The sequence below is a fragment of the Carassius auratus genome, unplaced genomic scaffold (assembly GCF_003368295.1).
Source record: "Carassius auratus strain Wakin unplaced genomic scaffold, ASM336829v1 scaf_tig00035383, whole genome shotgun sequence".
Taxonomy (NCBI): domain Eukaryota; kingdom Metazoa; phylum Chordata; class Actinopteri; order Cypriniformes; family Cyprinidae; genus Carassius; species Carassius auratus.
The window spans coordinates 40806-56126 of record NW_020526225.1 but is presented as its reverse complement, the minus strand read 5'-3'; the positions used below and the strand labels follow the sequence as shown (position 1 = coordinate 56126).

General features: G+C 46.3%; 2 protein-coding genes and 1 pseudogene across 2 annotated transcripts; 2 read left to right on the top strand and 1 right to left on the bottom strand.

Moving 5' to 3' along the window:
• Window positions 1–4781: 4781 nt before the first annotated feature.
• Window positions 4782–7078, bottom strand: LOC113081969 (peptide chain release factor 1, mitochondrial-like). Its single transcript, XM_026253867.1, has 6 exons — window positions 6610–7078; window positions 6357–6445; window positions 5515–5596; window positions 5331–5438; window positions 5085–5257; window positions 4782–4998 (listed from the first exon to the last, which is right to left on the bottom strand). Exons 1-6 carry the CDS (start codon window positions 6896–6898, stop codon window positions 4843–4845), a joined length of 897 nt encoding a protein of 298 aa, XP_026109652.1. The 5' UTR covers window positions 6899–7078; the 3' UTR covers window positions 4782–4842.
• Window positions 7079–7594: 516 nt separating this feature from the next.
• Window positions 7595–9972, top strand: LOC113081971 (tumor necrosis factor ligand superfamily member 11-like; annotated as a pseudogene).
• A 2361-nt stretch (window positions 9973–12333) lies between these two features.
• On the top strand, window positions 12334–15025 carry LOC113081968 (coiled-coil domain-containing protein 122-like). Its single transcript, XM_026253866.1, has 5 exons — window positions 12334–12381; window positions 12633–12738; window positions 13469–13867; window positions 13947–14063; window positions 14523–15025. The coding sequence occupies exons 1-5, from the start codon at window positions 12368–12370 to the stop codon at window positions 14667–14669; spliced, it is 783 nt and encodes a 260-aa protein (XP_026109651.1). The 5' UTR covers window positions 12334–12367; the 3' UTR covers window positions 14670–15025.
• Window positions 15026–15321: the final 296 nt, after the last annotated feature.

Below are 15321 nucleotides of genomic sequence, written 5' to 3'. Positions count from 1 at the left end.
TTCACCTGTCATCTTCACTGCTCCTTCACTGGCTGTGTTGTGACTATCTAGATCAGTGTGAGTGTGTTGTGTGTGTGTGTTGTGTGTGTGGAGACAACAGTTACACTCAGCACTGAAGCACACAGCAGAATTGTGGCCTGATCCGGATCATGCTGGTGTTCAGTGTGAATCCAGACTCGGCTCATAATAACACAAAGGACTCTCACCAGGTCTCTTCAGACTCTCCGCTCGGACTCACGCGCTCCAGCTCCAGCAGCATCAGCTCGTCCTCTTCATCTTCTTCATCATCCTCGTCATCCGCGGCGGAATGCGGCTGGAAATACGGGAACGGATCGTCCGGCGGGAAATACTGGCACGCGAGGCTCGGCGCCGGGCTCGGGATGCAGCGGGAGGTCGCGCGCAAGCACGCCGGTGAGGGCGGAACGATGTTCGCGCGCGTCCGCAGCTGCTCGTTCTGTCGCTCCAGTTTCCGCACGAGCTCCTGCAGCTTCTGCACCTCCCGCTCCACGCGAGCATCCGCCATCATCCGCGGCAGCACCGCGCCGCTCCATCCGCGCACCGACACACACCCGGTGAAGATCACCGAGAAGAGCGCCGCGAGCAGCGGCGCCACAGTGCACGAGAGACAATCAGCCAATGAGAGACGAGACTGTCACACTTTCTCCACCCAACACACACACACTCTCTCTCCACCAAACAAACACTCTCTCTCTCCACCAAACACACACACACACACACACACACACATACACTCTCTCTCTCTCTCTCTCTCTCTCACACACACACACACACACATTCGCTCTCACACACACAAACTCTCTCTACACACACAATTTTTATTTTTTTTTACAGCACTTTTATTTTATTTTCAACATCACACTTGTGCTGCACACATTTGACCTTCATTACTGGAACGTCTGTAGTGATTCTGACAAACTCAGACATTAATGATTAAAGTATCAAAATAATTTAATGACATCAAATATGTACACAGCAGTCATGAAGACACAATATGTGTTCATTATCCTCATGTCAGTGATTTCTCTTCAGGCTGTTGATCAGCTGATGTTCTGCACCAGTTTCAGCAGAGCTTCTCTCTCATGGTTCTCCTGCAGGAGTCTGAGCACCTCCTCCAGAGCCTCGCCTCCCCTCATGAACTCCTAACACACACACACACACACACACACACACACACACACACAGTATTAATGGATCCAAGTCGACTCTGAGAACAAGACTCAGTTGCACCCCCTGCCTGCTGTTCTGTGATCAAACAGACACACAAGGAGCAGTGAGCATCATTTATGCTGCGGCGCCCGGGAGCAGTTGGGGGTTCGGTGCCTTGCTCAAGGACACCTCAGTCGTGGTTTTGCTGGCCCGAGATTCGAACCCACAACCTTAGGGTTAGGAGTCATACTCTCTTACCACTAGGCCATGACTTCCAATCAGACTTGATCATTTAAGTAGGTTTAAGTGACAGATGCAGCACATGTTCTATTAATGCAGCAGGTTTCAGAGCGTTACCTTGATGTCACGAGTCACATAAGCAATCCTGTGGTCCGTCACAGCAGATCCCTGACTGAAGTTATAACGTCCGTAATTCTTGCTTGACTCGAGGATTCGAAGTACCAACCTGAGAAGACATAAAAGATTTTACATGTAATAGAGCCTGTTCATGATTATTAAACGCTTTTATTAAGGTGTTAAACTCTAGATTTTAACTGCAGTAAAGGATCGTTTGATGATCTTTATTGTGATCTGACAGGTAACTCACCTAGTTGTCTTACGTGCGGCATGCCCTCTTGCGCAGTCTGCCGTCCCATGATGCTCTGGTACCAGTCTGGGCTTCGGAAGCCACACGCATCGCTGTGTCACGGTTCTTGCAGCTGAGAGCGAAACTGCTGACATTCAGCTACTGTTCCTGAGAACAAGAGAGTCCCGATCACACTAGCTCAGACGCACCTTGTAGCGTGACACTAGCTCAGACGCCACCTGTAGCGGGACACTAGCTCAGACGCACTGTAGCGGGACACTAGCTCAGACGCACCTGTAGCACGACACTAGCTCAGACGCACCTGTAGCACACTAGCTCAGACGCACCTGTAGCGGGACACTAGCTCAGACGCACCTGTAGTGGTGACACTAGCTCAGACGCACCTGTAGCGGGACACTAGCTCAGACGCACCTGTAGTGGTGACACTAGCTCAGACGCACCTGTAGCGGGACACTAGCTCAGACGCACCTGTAGCGTGACACTAGCTCAGACGCACCTGTAGCGGGACACTAGCTCAGACGCACCTGTAGCGGGACATTAGCTTCAGACGCACCTGTAGCACGACACTAGCCTTAGACGCACCTGTAGCACGACACAAGCTCAGACGCACCTGTAGCACACTAGCTCAGACGCACCTGTAGCGGAACACTAGCTCAGACGCACCTGTAGCGGGACACTAGCTCAGACGCACCTGTAGCGGTGACACTAGCTCAGACGCACCTGTAGCGGGGACACTAGCTCAGACGCACCTGTAGCACACTAGCTCAGACGCACCTGTAGCGGGACACTAGCTCAGACGCACCTGTAGTGGTGACACTAGCTCAGACGCACCTGTAGCGGGACACTAGCTCAGACGCACCTGTACAGGGACACTAGCTCAGACGCACCTGTAGAGGGACACTAGCTCAGACGCACCTGTAGCGGGACACTAGCTCAGACGCACCTGTAGCGGGACACTAGCTCAGACGCACCTGGTAGCACGACACTAGCTCAGACGCACCTGTAGCACACTAGCTCAGACGCACCTGTAGCGGGACACTAGCTCAGACGCACCTGTAGTGGTGACACTAGCTCAGACGCACCTGTAGCGGGACACTAGCTCAGACGCACCTGTAGTGGTGACACTAGCTCAGACGCACCTGTAGCGGGACACTAGCTCAGACGCACCTGTAGCGTGACACTAGCTCAGACGCACCTGTAGCGGGACACTAGCTCAGACGCACCTGTAGCGGGACATTAGCTCAGACGCACCTGTAGCACGACACTAGCTTAGACGCACCTGTAGCACGACACTAGCTCAGACGCACCTGTAGCACACTAGCTCAGACGCACCTGTAGCGGAACACTAGCTCAGACGCACCTGTAGCGGGACACTAGCTCAGACGCACCTGTAGCGGTGACAATAGCTCAGGCGCACCTGTAGCGGTGAAACTAGCTCAGACGCACCTGTAGCGGGACACTAGCTCAGACGCACCTGTAGCGGGACACTAGCTCAGACGCACCTGTAGCACGACACTAGCTCAGACACACCTGTAGCACACTAGCTCAGACGCACCTGTAGCGGGACACTAGCTCAGACGCACCTGTAGCGGGACACTAGCTCAGACGCACCTGTAGCACACTAGCTCAGACGCACCTGTAGCGGGACACTAGCTCAGACGCACCTGTAGCGGACACTAGCTCAGACGCACCTGTAGTGGTGACACTAGCTCAGACGCACCTGTAGCGTGACACTAGCTCAGATGCACCTGTAGAGGGACACTAGCTCAGACGCACCTGTAGCACACTAGCTCAGACGCACCTGTAGCGTGACACTAGCTCAGACGCACCTGTAGAGGGACACTAGCTCAGACGCACCTGTAGCACACTAGCTCAGACGCACCTGTAGCGGGACACTAGCTCAGACGCACCTGTAGCGGGACACTAGCTCAGACGCACCTGTAGAGGGACACTAGCTCAGACGCACCTGTAGTGGGACACTAGCTAAGACGCACCTGTAGCGTGACACTAGCTCAGACGCACCTGTAGAGGGACACTAGCTCAGACGCACCTGTAGCACGACACTAGCTCAGACGCACCTGTAGCACACTAGCTCAGACGCACCTGTAGCGTGACACTAGCTCAGACGCACCTGTAGAGGGACACTAGCTCAGACGCACCTGTAGCACACTAGCTCAGACGCACCTGTAGCGGGACACTAGCTCAGACGCACCTGTAGCGGGACACTAGCTCAGACGCACCTGTAGAGGGACACTAGCTCAGACGCACCTGTAGTGGGACACTAGCTCAGACGCACCTGTAGCGGGACACTAGCTCAGACGCACCTGTAGAGGGACACTAGCTCAGACGCACCTGTAGCGGGACACTAGCTCAGACGCACCTGTAGCGGGACACTAGCTCAGACGCACCTGTAGCGGGACACTAGCTCAGACGCACCTGTAGCGGGACACTAGCTCAGACGCACCTGTAGCGGGACACTAGCTCAGACGCACCTGTAGAGGGACACTAGCTCAGACGCACCTGTAGCACACTAGCTCAGACGCACCTGTAGCGGGACACTAGCTCAGACGCACCTGTAGTGGTGACACTAGCTCAGACGCACCTGTAGCGTGACACTAGCTCAGACGCACCTGTAGAGGGACACTAGCTCAGACGCACCTGTAGCGGGACACTAGCTCAGACGCACCTGTAGCGGGACACTAGCTCAGACGCACCTGTAGCGGGACACTAGCTCAGACGCACCTGTAGCGGGACACTAGCTCAGACGCACCTGTAGCGGGACACTAGCTCAGACGCACCTGTAGAGGGACACTAGCTCAGACGCACCTGTAGCGGGACACTAGCTCAGACGCACCTGTAGAGGGACACTAGCTCAGACGCACCTGTAGCGGGACACTAGCTCAGACGCACCTGAAGAGGGACACTAGCTCAGACGCACCTGTAGCGGGACACTAGCTCAGACGCACCTGTAGCGGGACACTAGCTCAGACGCACCTGTAGAGGGACACTAGCTCAGACGCACCTGTAGCGGGACACTAGCTCAGACGCACCTGTAGCGGGACACTAGCTCAGACGCACCTGTAGCGGGACACTAGCTCAGACGCACCTGTGGGCAGGTGAACTATGCGGACAGCGCTGTCCGTGGTGTTGACGCTCTGACCACCTGCACCGCGTGATCTGAAGGTGTCGATGCGCAGGTCTTTAGATGCGATGTGAATGTCCACCTGTAGAGTTGTTAAACATCATAAGACTCACAACAGCACTAAACACACACACACAATGCTATTCAAACACTGGAGCTTGGCCTGACATCACGAGGCTGCGGCAGCACTATGACCGTCATGGTTCCCGTGTGAATGCGCTGCATGCGTGACGACAGACCCACTTCAGGAATCCTCTGCACTCGGTGTGTCCCCCCCTCGAACTTCAGCCAGCGGTACACAGACCCTCCGGAGATCCTCACGGCCGCGTGATGGACACCACCTGACATCACACGCAAACCATCAGCCACACTCAACACACACACTCAGAGAGGATGATGGGTAACACAGCGTACCGTAATCTGCCGGAGTGTAATTGAAGAGCTCAAAGTCCCAGTGTTTGTAGGAGGCAAAGCCCTGGTACATGTCAAATATCTCTCTGGTGAACTGCTGGCAGATGTCTCCTACATCAACACACAGAGACACGAGCATCAAACCACCGTCAGAGAACGATCGCATCTGATCTGAAGATGATCAAACCTCCGGTGGTTCGTCCTGCTGCCACCTCCAGGATGACGCTTCTGCTGTCGAGATCATCAGCAGGAACCAGCGTCTCTATCAGCTGAGGAAATTAAATCAACATTGACACGCTTTAATTACTTTTAATCAAAACTGAAAATGTGCTCATTCTCAGTTCATCTGAGATCAGGATGAGTTTGTGTCTTCATCAGGTTTGTAGAAATGTAGCATTGCATCAGTGTCTCATCAATGGATGCTCTGCAGTGAATGGGTGCCGTCAGAATGAGAGTCTGATAAAAACATCACAATAATCCACAGCACTCCAGTCCATCAGTGAACATCTGGAGAAGACAAAACCTGAAACACATCCAGCATTAAGATGATTTTAACTCAAACACAGAGTCTATAATCCATAATAACACTTCCTCCAGTGAAAAGTGCATCTGCTGTTGTCTCTCACAGATCTGTTTAAACGCTGCTTGATCTTTGCAGATTTCTCTCCTGATTCAGACTGGAACACTTTTTCACTGGAGGAAGTGTTATTCTGGATTATAGACTCTATGTGTTTGAGTTAAAATCATCTTAATGCTGGATGTGTTTCAGGTTTTGTCTTCTCCAGATGTTCACTGATGGACTGGAGTGCTGTGGATTATTGGGATGTTTTTATCAGACTCTCATTCTGACGGCACCCATTCACTGCAGAGCATCCATTGATGAGACACTGATGCAGTGCTACATTTCTACAAACCTGATGAAGAAACAAACTCTAAATCTTTGATGGCCTGAGGGCGAGCACATTTACAGTTCATTTTCATATTTGTGTGAACTATTCAACACTTCCTGACAGATAAGTCAAGTCAAACCTCCTTGTTCAGCTTCTCTGTTCTTCTGATCAGCTCTTCATGTTCCTCTCGGAGCAGCAAAAGCATCTGCTGGTCTTCAGCTCTGGTGTCTAGAACAGATGAAGAACATTTCAATAACTCCTGATAACATCTACAGCTTACAGATGAATGACACAACAGTCTTCTGTAGAGGTGAAGCTGGATTCTGAAACATTGACATGTTATTTTCAGGGTTTCTCTCCTCGCTGAGCTGACATTAGTTAGGGTCACTCACTGTGAATGAGAGTCTGTATCTCGGTCAGCTCTCTGAAGGCTAGTTGAGTTTTCTCAAACGCTTTGACAATCTTCGACACTTCGACTAGCCGCAGGTTTAACCCTCTCCTGTCAGACTCTGGCACCTGTCCGCTCTCTAAACGACTAGAAATACACTTCTGCTCGTCGATCACACGTTTAATGTGTCTCTGAACCAACTCGTTCTTCAGGAGCTCGTCGGTCTTGTGCCCGATTGATCTGCAGATCCTCAGGGTCAGAAGGCGAGGCGCGAGCCGCCACAGAGCCGCCATCTCTCGTGTTAGCCGCTAACTGACCATCACAGCGAAACCTATCAATCCAGACTGCGATCGATTAATAATACATCGGTAAATAATGAGGTCCTGTGTTAGTCACCGTTGACATCCACAGGAAACTACAGACCAGGCAAACTCACATGGCCATCGAAAACAGGGAGGGACTAGAACACGTAGTGGGCAGGGCTTAGTGGCCGGCAATAACTCTGATTGGTCAAATGTGGTTTATAACCATGTGGTGCCTGTTACTTTTCTCAGCGCTGCTGATCGATGGTCTAATCACAGTGGTTTGTGTTTACCGGTTCACGACGTTAATTTAATAATTTTCCAGAGATTGCAGAGAAGGATTTTAATTTGTTTAAACTGATTCATTCTAGCTACCTGTATGATTCTATTATCTTGAACTGTTCATTTGTGAAATGAGCATAGACACATTCATTTCTGGTAACAGAACGTGTCTGTAAAGCTGCATTGGAATGATATGTGTGTTGTAAAAAGCGCAATACAAATACATTTGAATTTAATTATTTGACTTAGTTAATTGGCGTCGCGTAAACGAAGATTTGAAATTTGGCTCGATGGAGGAATGGGTTTTTGGACCTCTAGTGGACAAAACCTATAAAAACATTGACAAACGCTGCCATCGCGTTGACTCATGGGATTTGTAGTCCACGCGCATGTGTTGCGTTTCAAAGCATCTGCTCACTCGATCATTCCCTGTTCCTGCACTGATTACACTCGTCTGAGTTTAGTCCAGTGTCACGTGAGAGACACACAGACAAATCACTATAAATGATTGTTGTGGGTCCACCTAGCAGATCAGCGGTAAGGACAGCCCTCGGACAGAGAGCTGCACTAGTGCACTGGACTCAGTAGTGTGCACTGCGCCATCAGTCAGTATGGACGCGTGGAACGTGCGCGTGCTCGCGGCAGTGACAGTGATCGGATTCATTCAGTTCGTGTCCACTGTGACTCTCCTGCTGCACTTCACTGGACACATCACACAGGTAGTGCACACTACATACTGCATACTACACATACACTGCACATACTTTCTTTTGTATGATCTTAAAGGGATTCTGCATCTGGATTACTGGGTTTTTTATGGAAAAGTGGTGGGGAGACTGAAGTAATCAAAACTTTCTAATTTTAATATATATTTTAATAATCATAAGCTGAGAACTGGTCTTTGAGCTATTGCATTCATTTCATATTTGACAGATTGTGCAACACTGGCATTGTTATCGAGCTGAAACAAAACCTGACTTTACGTAACAAATAAAACAGCATACACCCCCATACTAATGATCAAATAAGCAAGACAAGAAATAAACTCAAAACACTTAAAAATAGAACAATTTGGAACTAAAACAAAAATTCAAGTAAAAGCTACCCAACAGAAATGAGTTTCAAGACCAGATTTGTTATTTTTTTTTAAAGCCAAGGGATTTCGCTTGCCTCGTCTCAACAGGTAAAGAGTTTAATAGTTCTGGAGTGAAGAAAAAGACAAATCTCCCGTCGATCTGGAATGATTGGATGGTTAACAGACCAGTTTCAGATGAACGACGGTCATGTATCGTGGTGTAGTTAAAAGCATAATCTGTATTGTTAAAGTGCAGTATAAATAAATGTGTCTTGATTTAAACCTGATTTGAAAATGTCTTATCTAGAAACCATGAAGGATTTTTAAAAGTGTATTATCTAAACGTCAGAGATGAATGCTGTGTTGTTCTGCAGCGGTGAGTGAGTTCATGTTTTAATGGTTTCTCCGTGAGTGTGGATCTGCAGGGGTCTGTGTGACTCATGACCGTGGAATCAATGATTCCCATCAGAAGTCTGCGATTCTTCTGCTTCTCATTAGGATGTGACTGAAGAGGCTTGTTTACTGCCTGTTTCTAATCTCTTCCAGATAGATTCAGTCACAGCGCTGAAGAACCACTCGGAGGTATGAGGTTTTGTTTGCTTGCTTTTCAGTTGTGTTTTGGTTGAGTGAAGGTTTATCCATTTTTTATTTTCTAAAAACAGCAGCCTAAAGATATCAGAAGCCGTCTGATGTTAATGTGAGTTTTAAAACAGGCGGTGGTTAAAGAGTCTCTCCTGAGTGAGAGATTCACAGATGACGAAGAGAAGAACCGCAGACAGTCGTCACCAGCAGCTCACCTGCCCATCAAACCATCCAGACACACGCCAAGTAAACACTACTCAAATCTCTCTGCTCGCTCTCTGCTGTACATGGCAATGTTTTACATGATAATGTCGCTTTCAGGAGATGCTCATGCCACGGTCCTCCACTGGAACCCTGACCAGGGTCATCTCTCGCACTTGGGTTATCGCCATGGACGGATTCTTGTCCAGAAACCGGGGTTGTACTACATATACGCCAAAACCTGTTTCCGTCACTATGAGAGCCTGGAGACGGACGCTGGATCTGGTCCGGGATCTTCTCTCACCGCTGTGCAGCTCATCCAGTACATTCATCAGTAGCGCTTCTCTCGGAGCACGGCGTCCAGCTCGTCGGTGCTGATGAAGACAGGCAGCACACGCGTGTGGAGGAGAGGAGGCTATCACATGTGCTGTCAGCAGCAGGGCGGCGTGTTCTCACTGCGGCCCGGAGACGCTCTGTACGTCAGCGTGTCCAACTCCTGGATGCTGGACCCCGAGGCTGAAGGAAGCTTCTTTGGGGCTTTCAGGATCAGCAAATGAAGAAGAGTGATGCTCTGTGATTTTCAAATTCAGAAAATAGCATAACAATTTACATAATGTATATATTAAGTTAGTGATGTAAAGATGAACCGCGAGCCGGTTGAAAATCAATTCAAATATGTGATGATTCAATTCGGTTGAGATGCTAAACAGATCTTGATTCAATTAGGGGAGGAGTTTCTATGAATGTGTGTCTGAGAGGAACTTACTGTCTTTAGAAAAGTTTGGATGGTATTTTTTCTTTCCATCTTGCCTCTGTATGATGCATATTAAAGTTCATAAGTGCAGCGCTGCTGTGTTTATAGCGGTAACCAAGGAAACAATGTATCACTGCTGTTCATTAGAGAGCGCTTTGTTTACAGCGTAACCAAGGAAACACTATCACTGCTGTTCATAAGTGCAGCGCTGCTGTGTTTACAGTGGTAACCAAGGAAACACTTTAAGCTCCACCTGCTGGCAGAGAGTGGATCTGCGTCTCGTTCAGCTCGTCCGCTGTTTCGGTTTCATACAGATATTTTTATGCAGTTTCACAAAACTGAAGTCAAACCATTCTATTTTTGCTTCAATCTAATTTAGATTAAAAACTGCTCCTGTTGAATGTATGCAGCATATTTATTTGGCTCATGATTAAAATGCAGTGCTTACCTCTCATTTTAAATGGAAAGCACAGACAAAGCCTTATTTTGTTTACATGAAGAGATTTTTTTTTTTTTTAAATTTGTGTTACTTTTTTTGATTTGGGGCTTGTTTTAAAATTTAAACTGAGTTTTGTTATTTACATTTACATTATATTTACATTTAGTCATTTACCAGATGCTTTTATCCAAAGCGACTTACAAATGAGGACAATAATAGCAATCAAAACCAAAAGTGCTATATTAGGATATTATTTTAGTGTTATATTTCAATTTCACAATGAAATGTGCAGCATTTTGTCCAAGCAATAATAATCGGACACATTTCGTTCATCATTTGTCTTAAATCTACATTTGTAAAAAAAAAAGATGGGTGAATCAAATCGTGCGTTGAATGAATCGTTACATCCCTATATTTAGTTTTATATTTAACTGGATTTAAATGAATTGTATGCTCAGTCATTCTAATAAACTCCTGAAGTGCTTATCTCTGGTGGATTGTTGTGATGTGATGAACACATCATCATCATCATCATCATCCTGTGTTTCTGTATGGTTATTTACAAGTAGGTCTTAACTGTTCTCAGCAGTACTTTATTATTGCGTAACAGCAGAAGAAAACCAACCGTGTTGAGAAACACACAGATGTAGAGCAATCATGACTTCAGCCCATATGTCTGTATTCAGCAGGATTAGTGGTTACATGCTTCAAATATGTGTGTGTGTGTGTGTGTTTTAATATTATTTGAGATGTTTTAACATAAAGTCCAACATGTCAACTCTTAAATGCTTTTAATTTGCTGTCTTCAGTTATAGACCCAGAGAGGGCTTTCAAGTTCATAATTATTAATATTATCAAACTGACTAATACGTAACGACTTTGTTTATACAGAGTTTAACAACTTAACAAAGAAATTTGATACTTGGGGATTTTTCCCCACCTTCTTAAACTTGTGGTGTTTTATAAGACAGAAAAAATGTGTTATAAGTTTCTTGATAGGCTGTATTATTATCAACAAATACTGGATTTGATTGAATTGTATCAAATGTTCTAAAATACTGCCAAAATTCAGCCATAAACTGAAATAGCATCAAGTATTTTGAGTTAGTTTGGGTGATGGTTCAGCACCACGGTCAGCAGCTCCATCTGGACGGTCCTCTGAACAGAGCTGTGACGTGGACATCAGGAGCGTTTGGGAAAAACCCATCTGAGCGTCTCATCCTGTTTGTGTCCAGAGAACAATGTGTGACACTTCCTCTGACATGAGCAGGATCAGAAATAGATGGCAAACAATCGAGTGCAGGCTGAAGACATGTCAGATATAGGAGAACGAGGTAAACAGTGTCTGTACGAGAGCTGAGGATCTAGATCAAACATCCATCATGACACAATAACACACAGACACCTCAAACACTACCGCTTCTGATCTGGAGCAAGATTTACACTGAAATAACATCAAACACACACATCAGATCCAGACGCCGCAGGAGATCCTCACTGTGTATTGAGCTGCGATTATTAAAAATCAGTGTGTTCAGAATCATATATCAGACTCATCTGAGCTCAGACTGACCTCACAGACACCAAAGGTCAAGGTCAGGGTCCAGCGCTGGGGAACTTTACTCACTTTAATCTAAACTGAACATTTAAACAATAAAAGGCTTATAAAGCATAAACTCTTCCAGAAACATATAAATTATAACATACTTAAAATATCAAAACATTGTTCTGACCAATAAAAAAACATGTCCTTAGCTGAATGAAAATCACTGATTAACCTCCACCTTCATTACACTGACTTTTAATATGTCAGTGATTTATTATAAGCTAGAGTATTATAAAATACAAAAAATAATATGCTTATCTGTGATGTTTTGAACACTTTTGCATTGCTTTTTAAATATGTCATTAAGATAGTGTTATCTAACTACAAGAGAGACATATATATATATATAATCACACGTTTAAGTTTTGAGCTGCTGTGAATCAAATTTTTTTTTAATTCCTGGCTATTATTGCTAATAAAACATAAATTATTATTATGATTTAATCTATTACTGTTGTTTTATTTTATACACACGTGCACGCGCTCGCGCTCTTCCCGCCATTCCTGGTTCCCGCCGAATAATGGAGGATCACAGGTATCAACTCTAACTTACTTCTCACAAAAGACTGAGTAAATTTCTATCAGCTCACAGAGTAAATGGCAAAATTGGGTTTAATGTTTGATAACTAATAGTTTGGCTCGTGTTTTGGCGCTCGTTTAGTGGACAGCTTTTCCGAAAGGAACTAAATCAGCCGTTAATCTATAGAGTCTGACTGTAGCTCCTCAGGCCTCATCACGTGCGTAGACTGTATGATCACAAGCTAATAACAGACCTTTGATGTTCAGACAGAAGGATTTTCCTCTGAATGACGCGCTTCACGAGCTTCTGCAGCAGGGGGCGACGCGCGCGAGTCAGCTGAGGGACGCGCAGCGCGAGCACGACACACTGCAGGTGCGCGCGCACTGGAGTCCATCACTAATAAACACTCAGTCACACATCAGTGTGTACACACATTTCCGAGAGTAATTTAATCAATTATAACTTTAAAAGGCAAAATTATGACCAAGTCGAAATTATGACATTACAAATCGAGATAATATAATAAATATACAAATAAATATATCATATCAAATATAAATATAATATAAAAAGCAATTATGACAAAAAAGTCATAATAATGGCTAATAATAAGGCTCAAGCTTAGTCCTAGACTAGAAGTAAGTCTGAGCTGCTTCATCTTAAACAGACTTTGATCACTGATTGATCTTGAAGTATGTCAGCACTCATGTTTCGTCTCAAGATGCACACCAGTAATGTTCATGAATAAGCCCTGTCTGTGAAACCAAGCTATAAAGTCTTAATTATGACATCAAACGTTGAAATTATGGCCTACTATGAGATAATTCTTTGCATATTATTTAAATAAAAAGTTGAAATTAAGACACAATAAATCATCATTTATGAGATTACAAATTTGCAAATTTATTTGTCATTATTTTGATTTTTCCAGGCATAATTGTAACTTTTTTTTTTATTATTTTTATGCCGTATATTAGACTTTTCAGTCATAATTAAGATGTTTAAAGTCATCATTTTGACTGTTTAACTCATAATGATGACAGATTTTAGCCTTCCATCTGAAGCGGATGTGGCGGATGCTGAGGTGTTTGTTTCCCATCAGGCATCTCTTCTGCAGCTGGACCGGAGCTGTGAGTCTGTGTGCTCTCAGGTGAAGCTGAAGGAGAAGATGCTCACTGCTCTTCAGTGTGATGTGGAGCAGCTTCAGCGCAGCGTCCTCCGTCTGGACGCACAGATCCACAGCGTCCTGCTGGAGAACCTGGAGCTCAGAAACTGTACGGAGGAGCATCAGGAGCGCCGGCGCTCACAGCAGACAGAGTTCAGCTCGCACCGCAGCCGTATGAGAGACTACAGGACGGCCGTGTGTCTGCAGGACAGCCGAGCACATCTCCATCAGGAGCTCCAGCAGAAGCAGCAGGAGGCGTCTGGACTCAGACACACGCTGGACGAGCTGAAGACAGACCTCCAGAAACCAGACGCTAGTGCTGTCCGTCAGACGCAGGTCTCGCTCTCGCTCTCGCTGCTGAGAGACTCACACGCTGACCGCATCACTGACCTCATGTGTGTTCTGATCCCTACAGAAGGACATCGATCTTCTCCAGGCCAGTATCCGTGCAGCGAGACAGACTGTGCTGGAGAGAAAAGCTCATCTGGAGAACCAACAGCGGACACAGACACAGCTGAGGAGAGAGATCGAGGTAAAGCGAGCGGATCGGTCAGTCTCTCACAATAACTGTTACTGCTGAGAGATCAATCACTTCTGACACCAGTCCAGCTCTACTGAAGACCTAAAGAGCCTTAAATTCATAAAGGCATGGCATTTAACACAGATCCGTTTTATCTTCAAACTGTTTTCAGACCATATAGATTTTTGTGTTCATTCCATTTATTAATTACATTTACTTTGCTTGGCCTCAAAAAGGTATTAAAGGGATAGTTCACCCAAAGATGCAAATCCTGTCATCATTTACTCGTCTTGAAGTTCTAAACCTGTATGAGTTTGTTTCTTCCTAACACAAAAGACGAAAGTGTCTAAACATTTGATGGTAGCCATTGACCTACACACTATGTAAAAATACTGTAGAAGTCAATGTCTAGTTAACAACAGATGAGTAAATGAAGACAAACCCGATGAGCTCTTCCCGCTTCTTCCTCAGATTCAGGAGCGCAGATGCGAGGCCATCCTGAAGCGGCTGCGCAGTCAGCTGAAGAAAGCTCAGTCTGGACACCGTCAGCTGCGCAGTGACATCACACACCTGCAGACGCAGCTGGACGAGCTCAGGGGTCAGCTGGACGCCTCCTAATGGCCGGTGAGCTCTCGTGCTCATCTCTGTGTAACACACAAGTTCAGTCTGTGGGGACGTGTTCAGTCCTGCACTGCTCAGTGTGTGTTTGGATGTTTCCTGTCTGAACTGACGCGTGTTAGTGTTAAATGAGGTTCTAGTTCTAGAGCGTCTGTGTGAAAGTGTGTGTCGTTTCCACTGAAACCATCCGAGAGCAGCTTCAGATCCGCTGTTAGAGTGAGGATGATTCAGATTCACTGACTCCTGTTCAACCAGATCACAGTTCACCAGCTCTCGTGTGACATCAGCATTAAAACAACTAACACTTCAAGCATTTTGTTCAAATTCAGTCCTTTATTGCACTAACACACACACACACACACACACACACACACACACACACACACACACTCTCTCTCTCTCTCTCTCTCACTCACACACACACACACTCTCTCTCTCTCTCTCTCTCTCTCTCTCTCACTCACACACACACACACACACACTCTCTCTCTCTCTCTCTCACTCACACACACACACACTCTCTCTCTCTCTCTCTCTCTCTCTCACTCACACACACACACACACACACTCTCTCTCTCTCTCTCTCACTCACACACACACACACTCTCTCTCTCTCTCTCTCTCTCTCTCACTCACACACACACACACACTC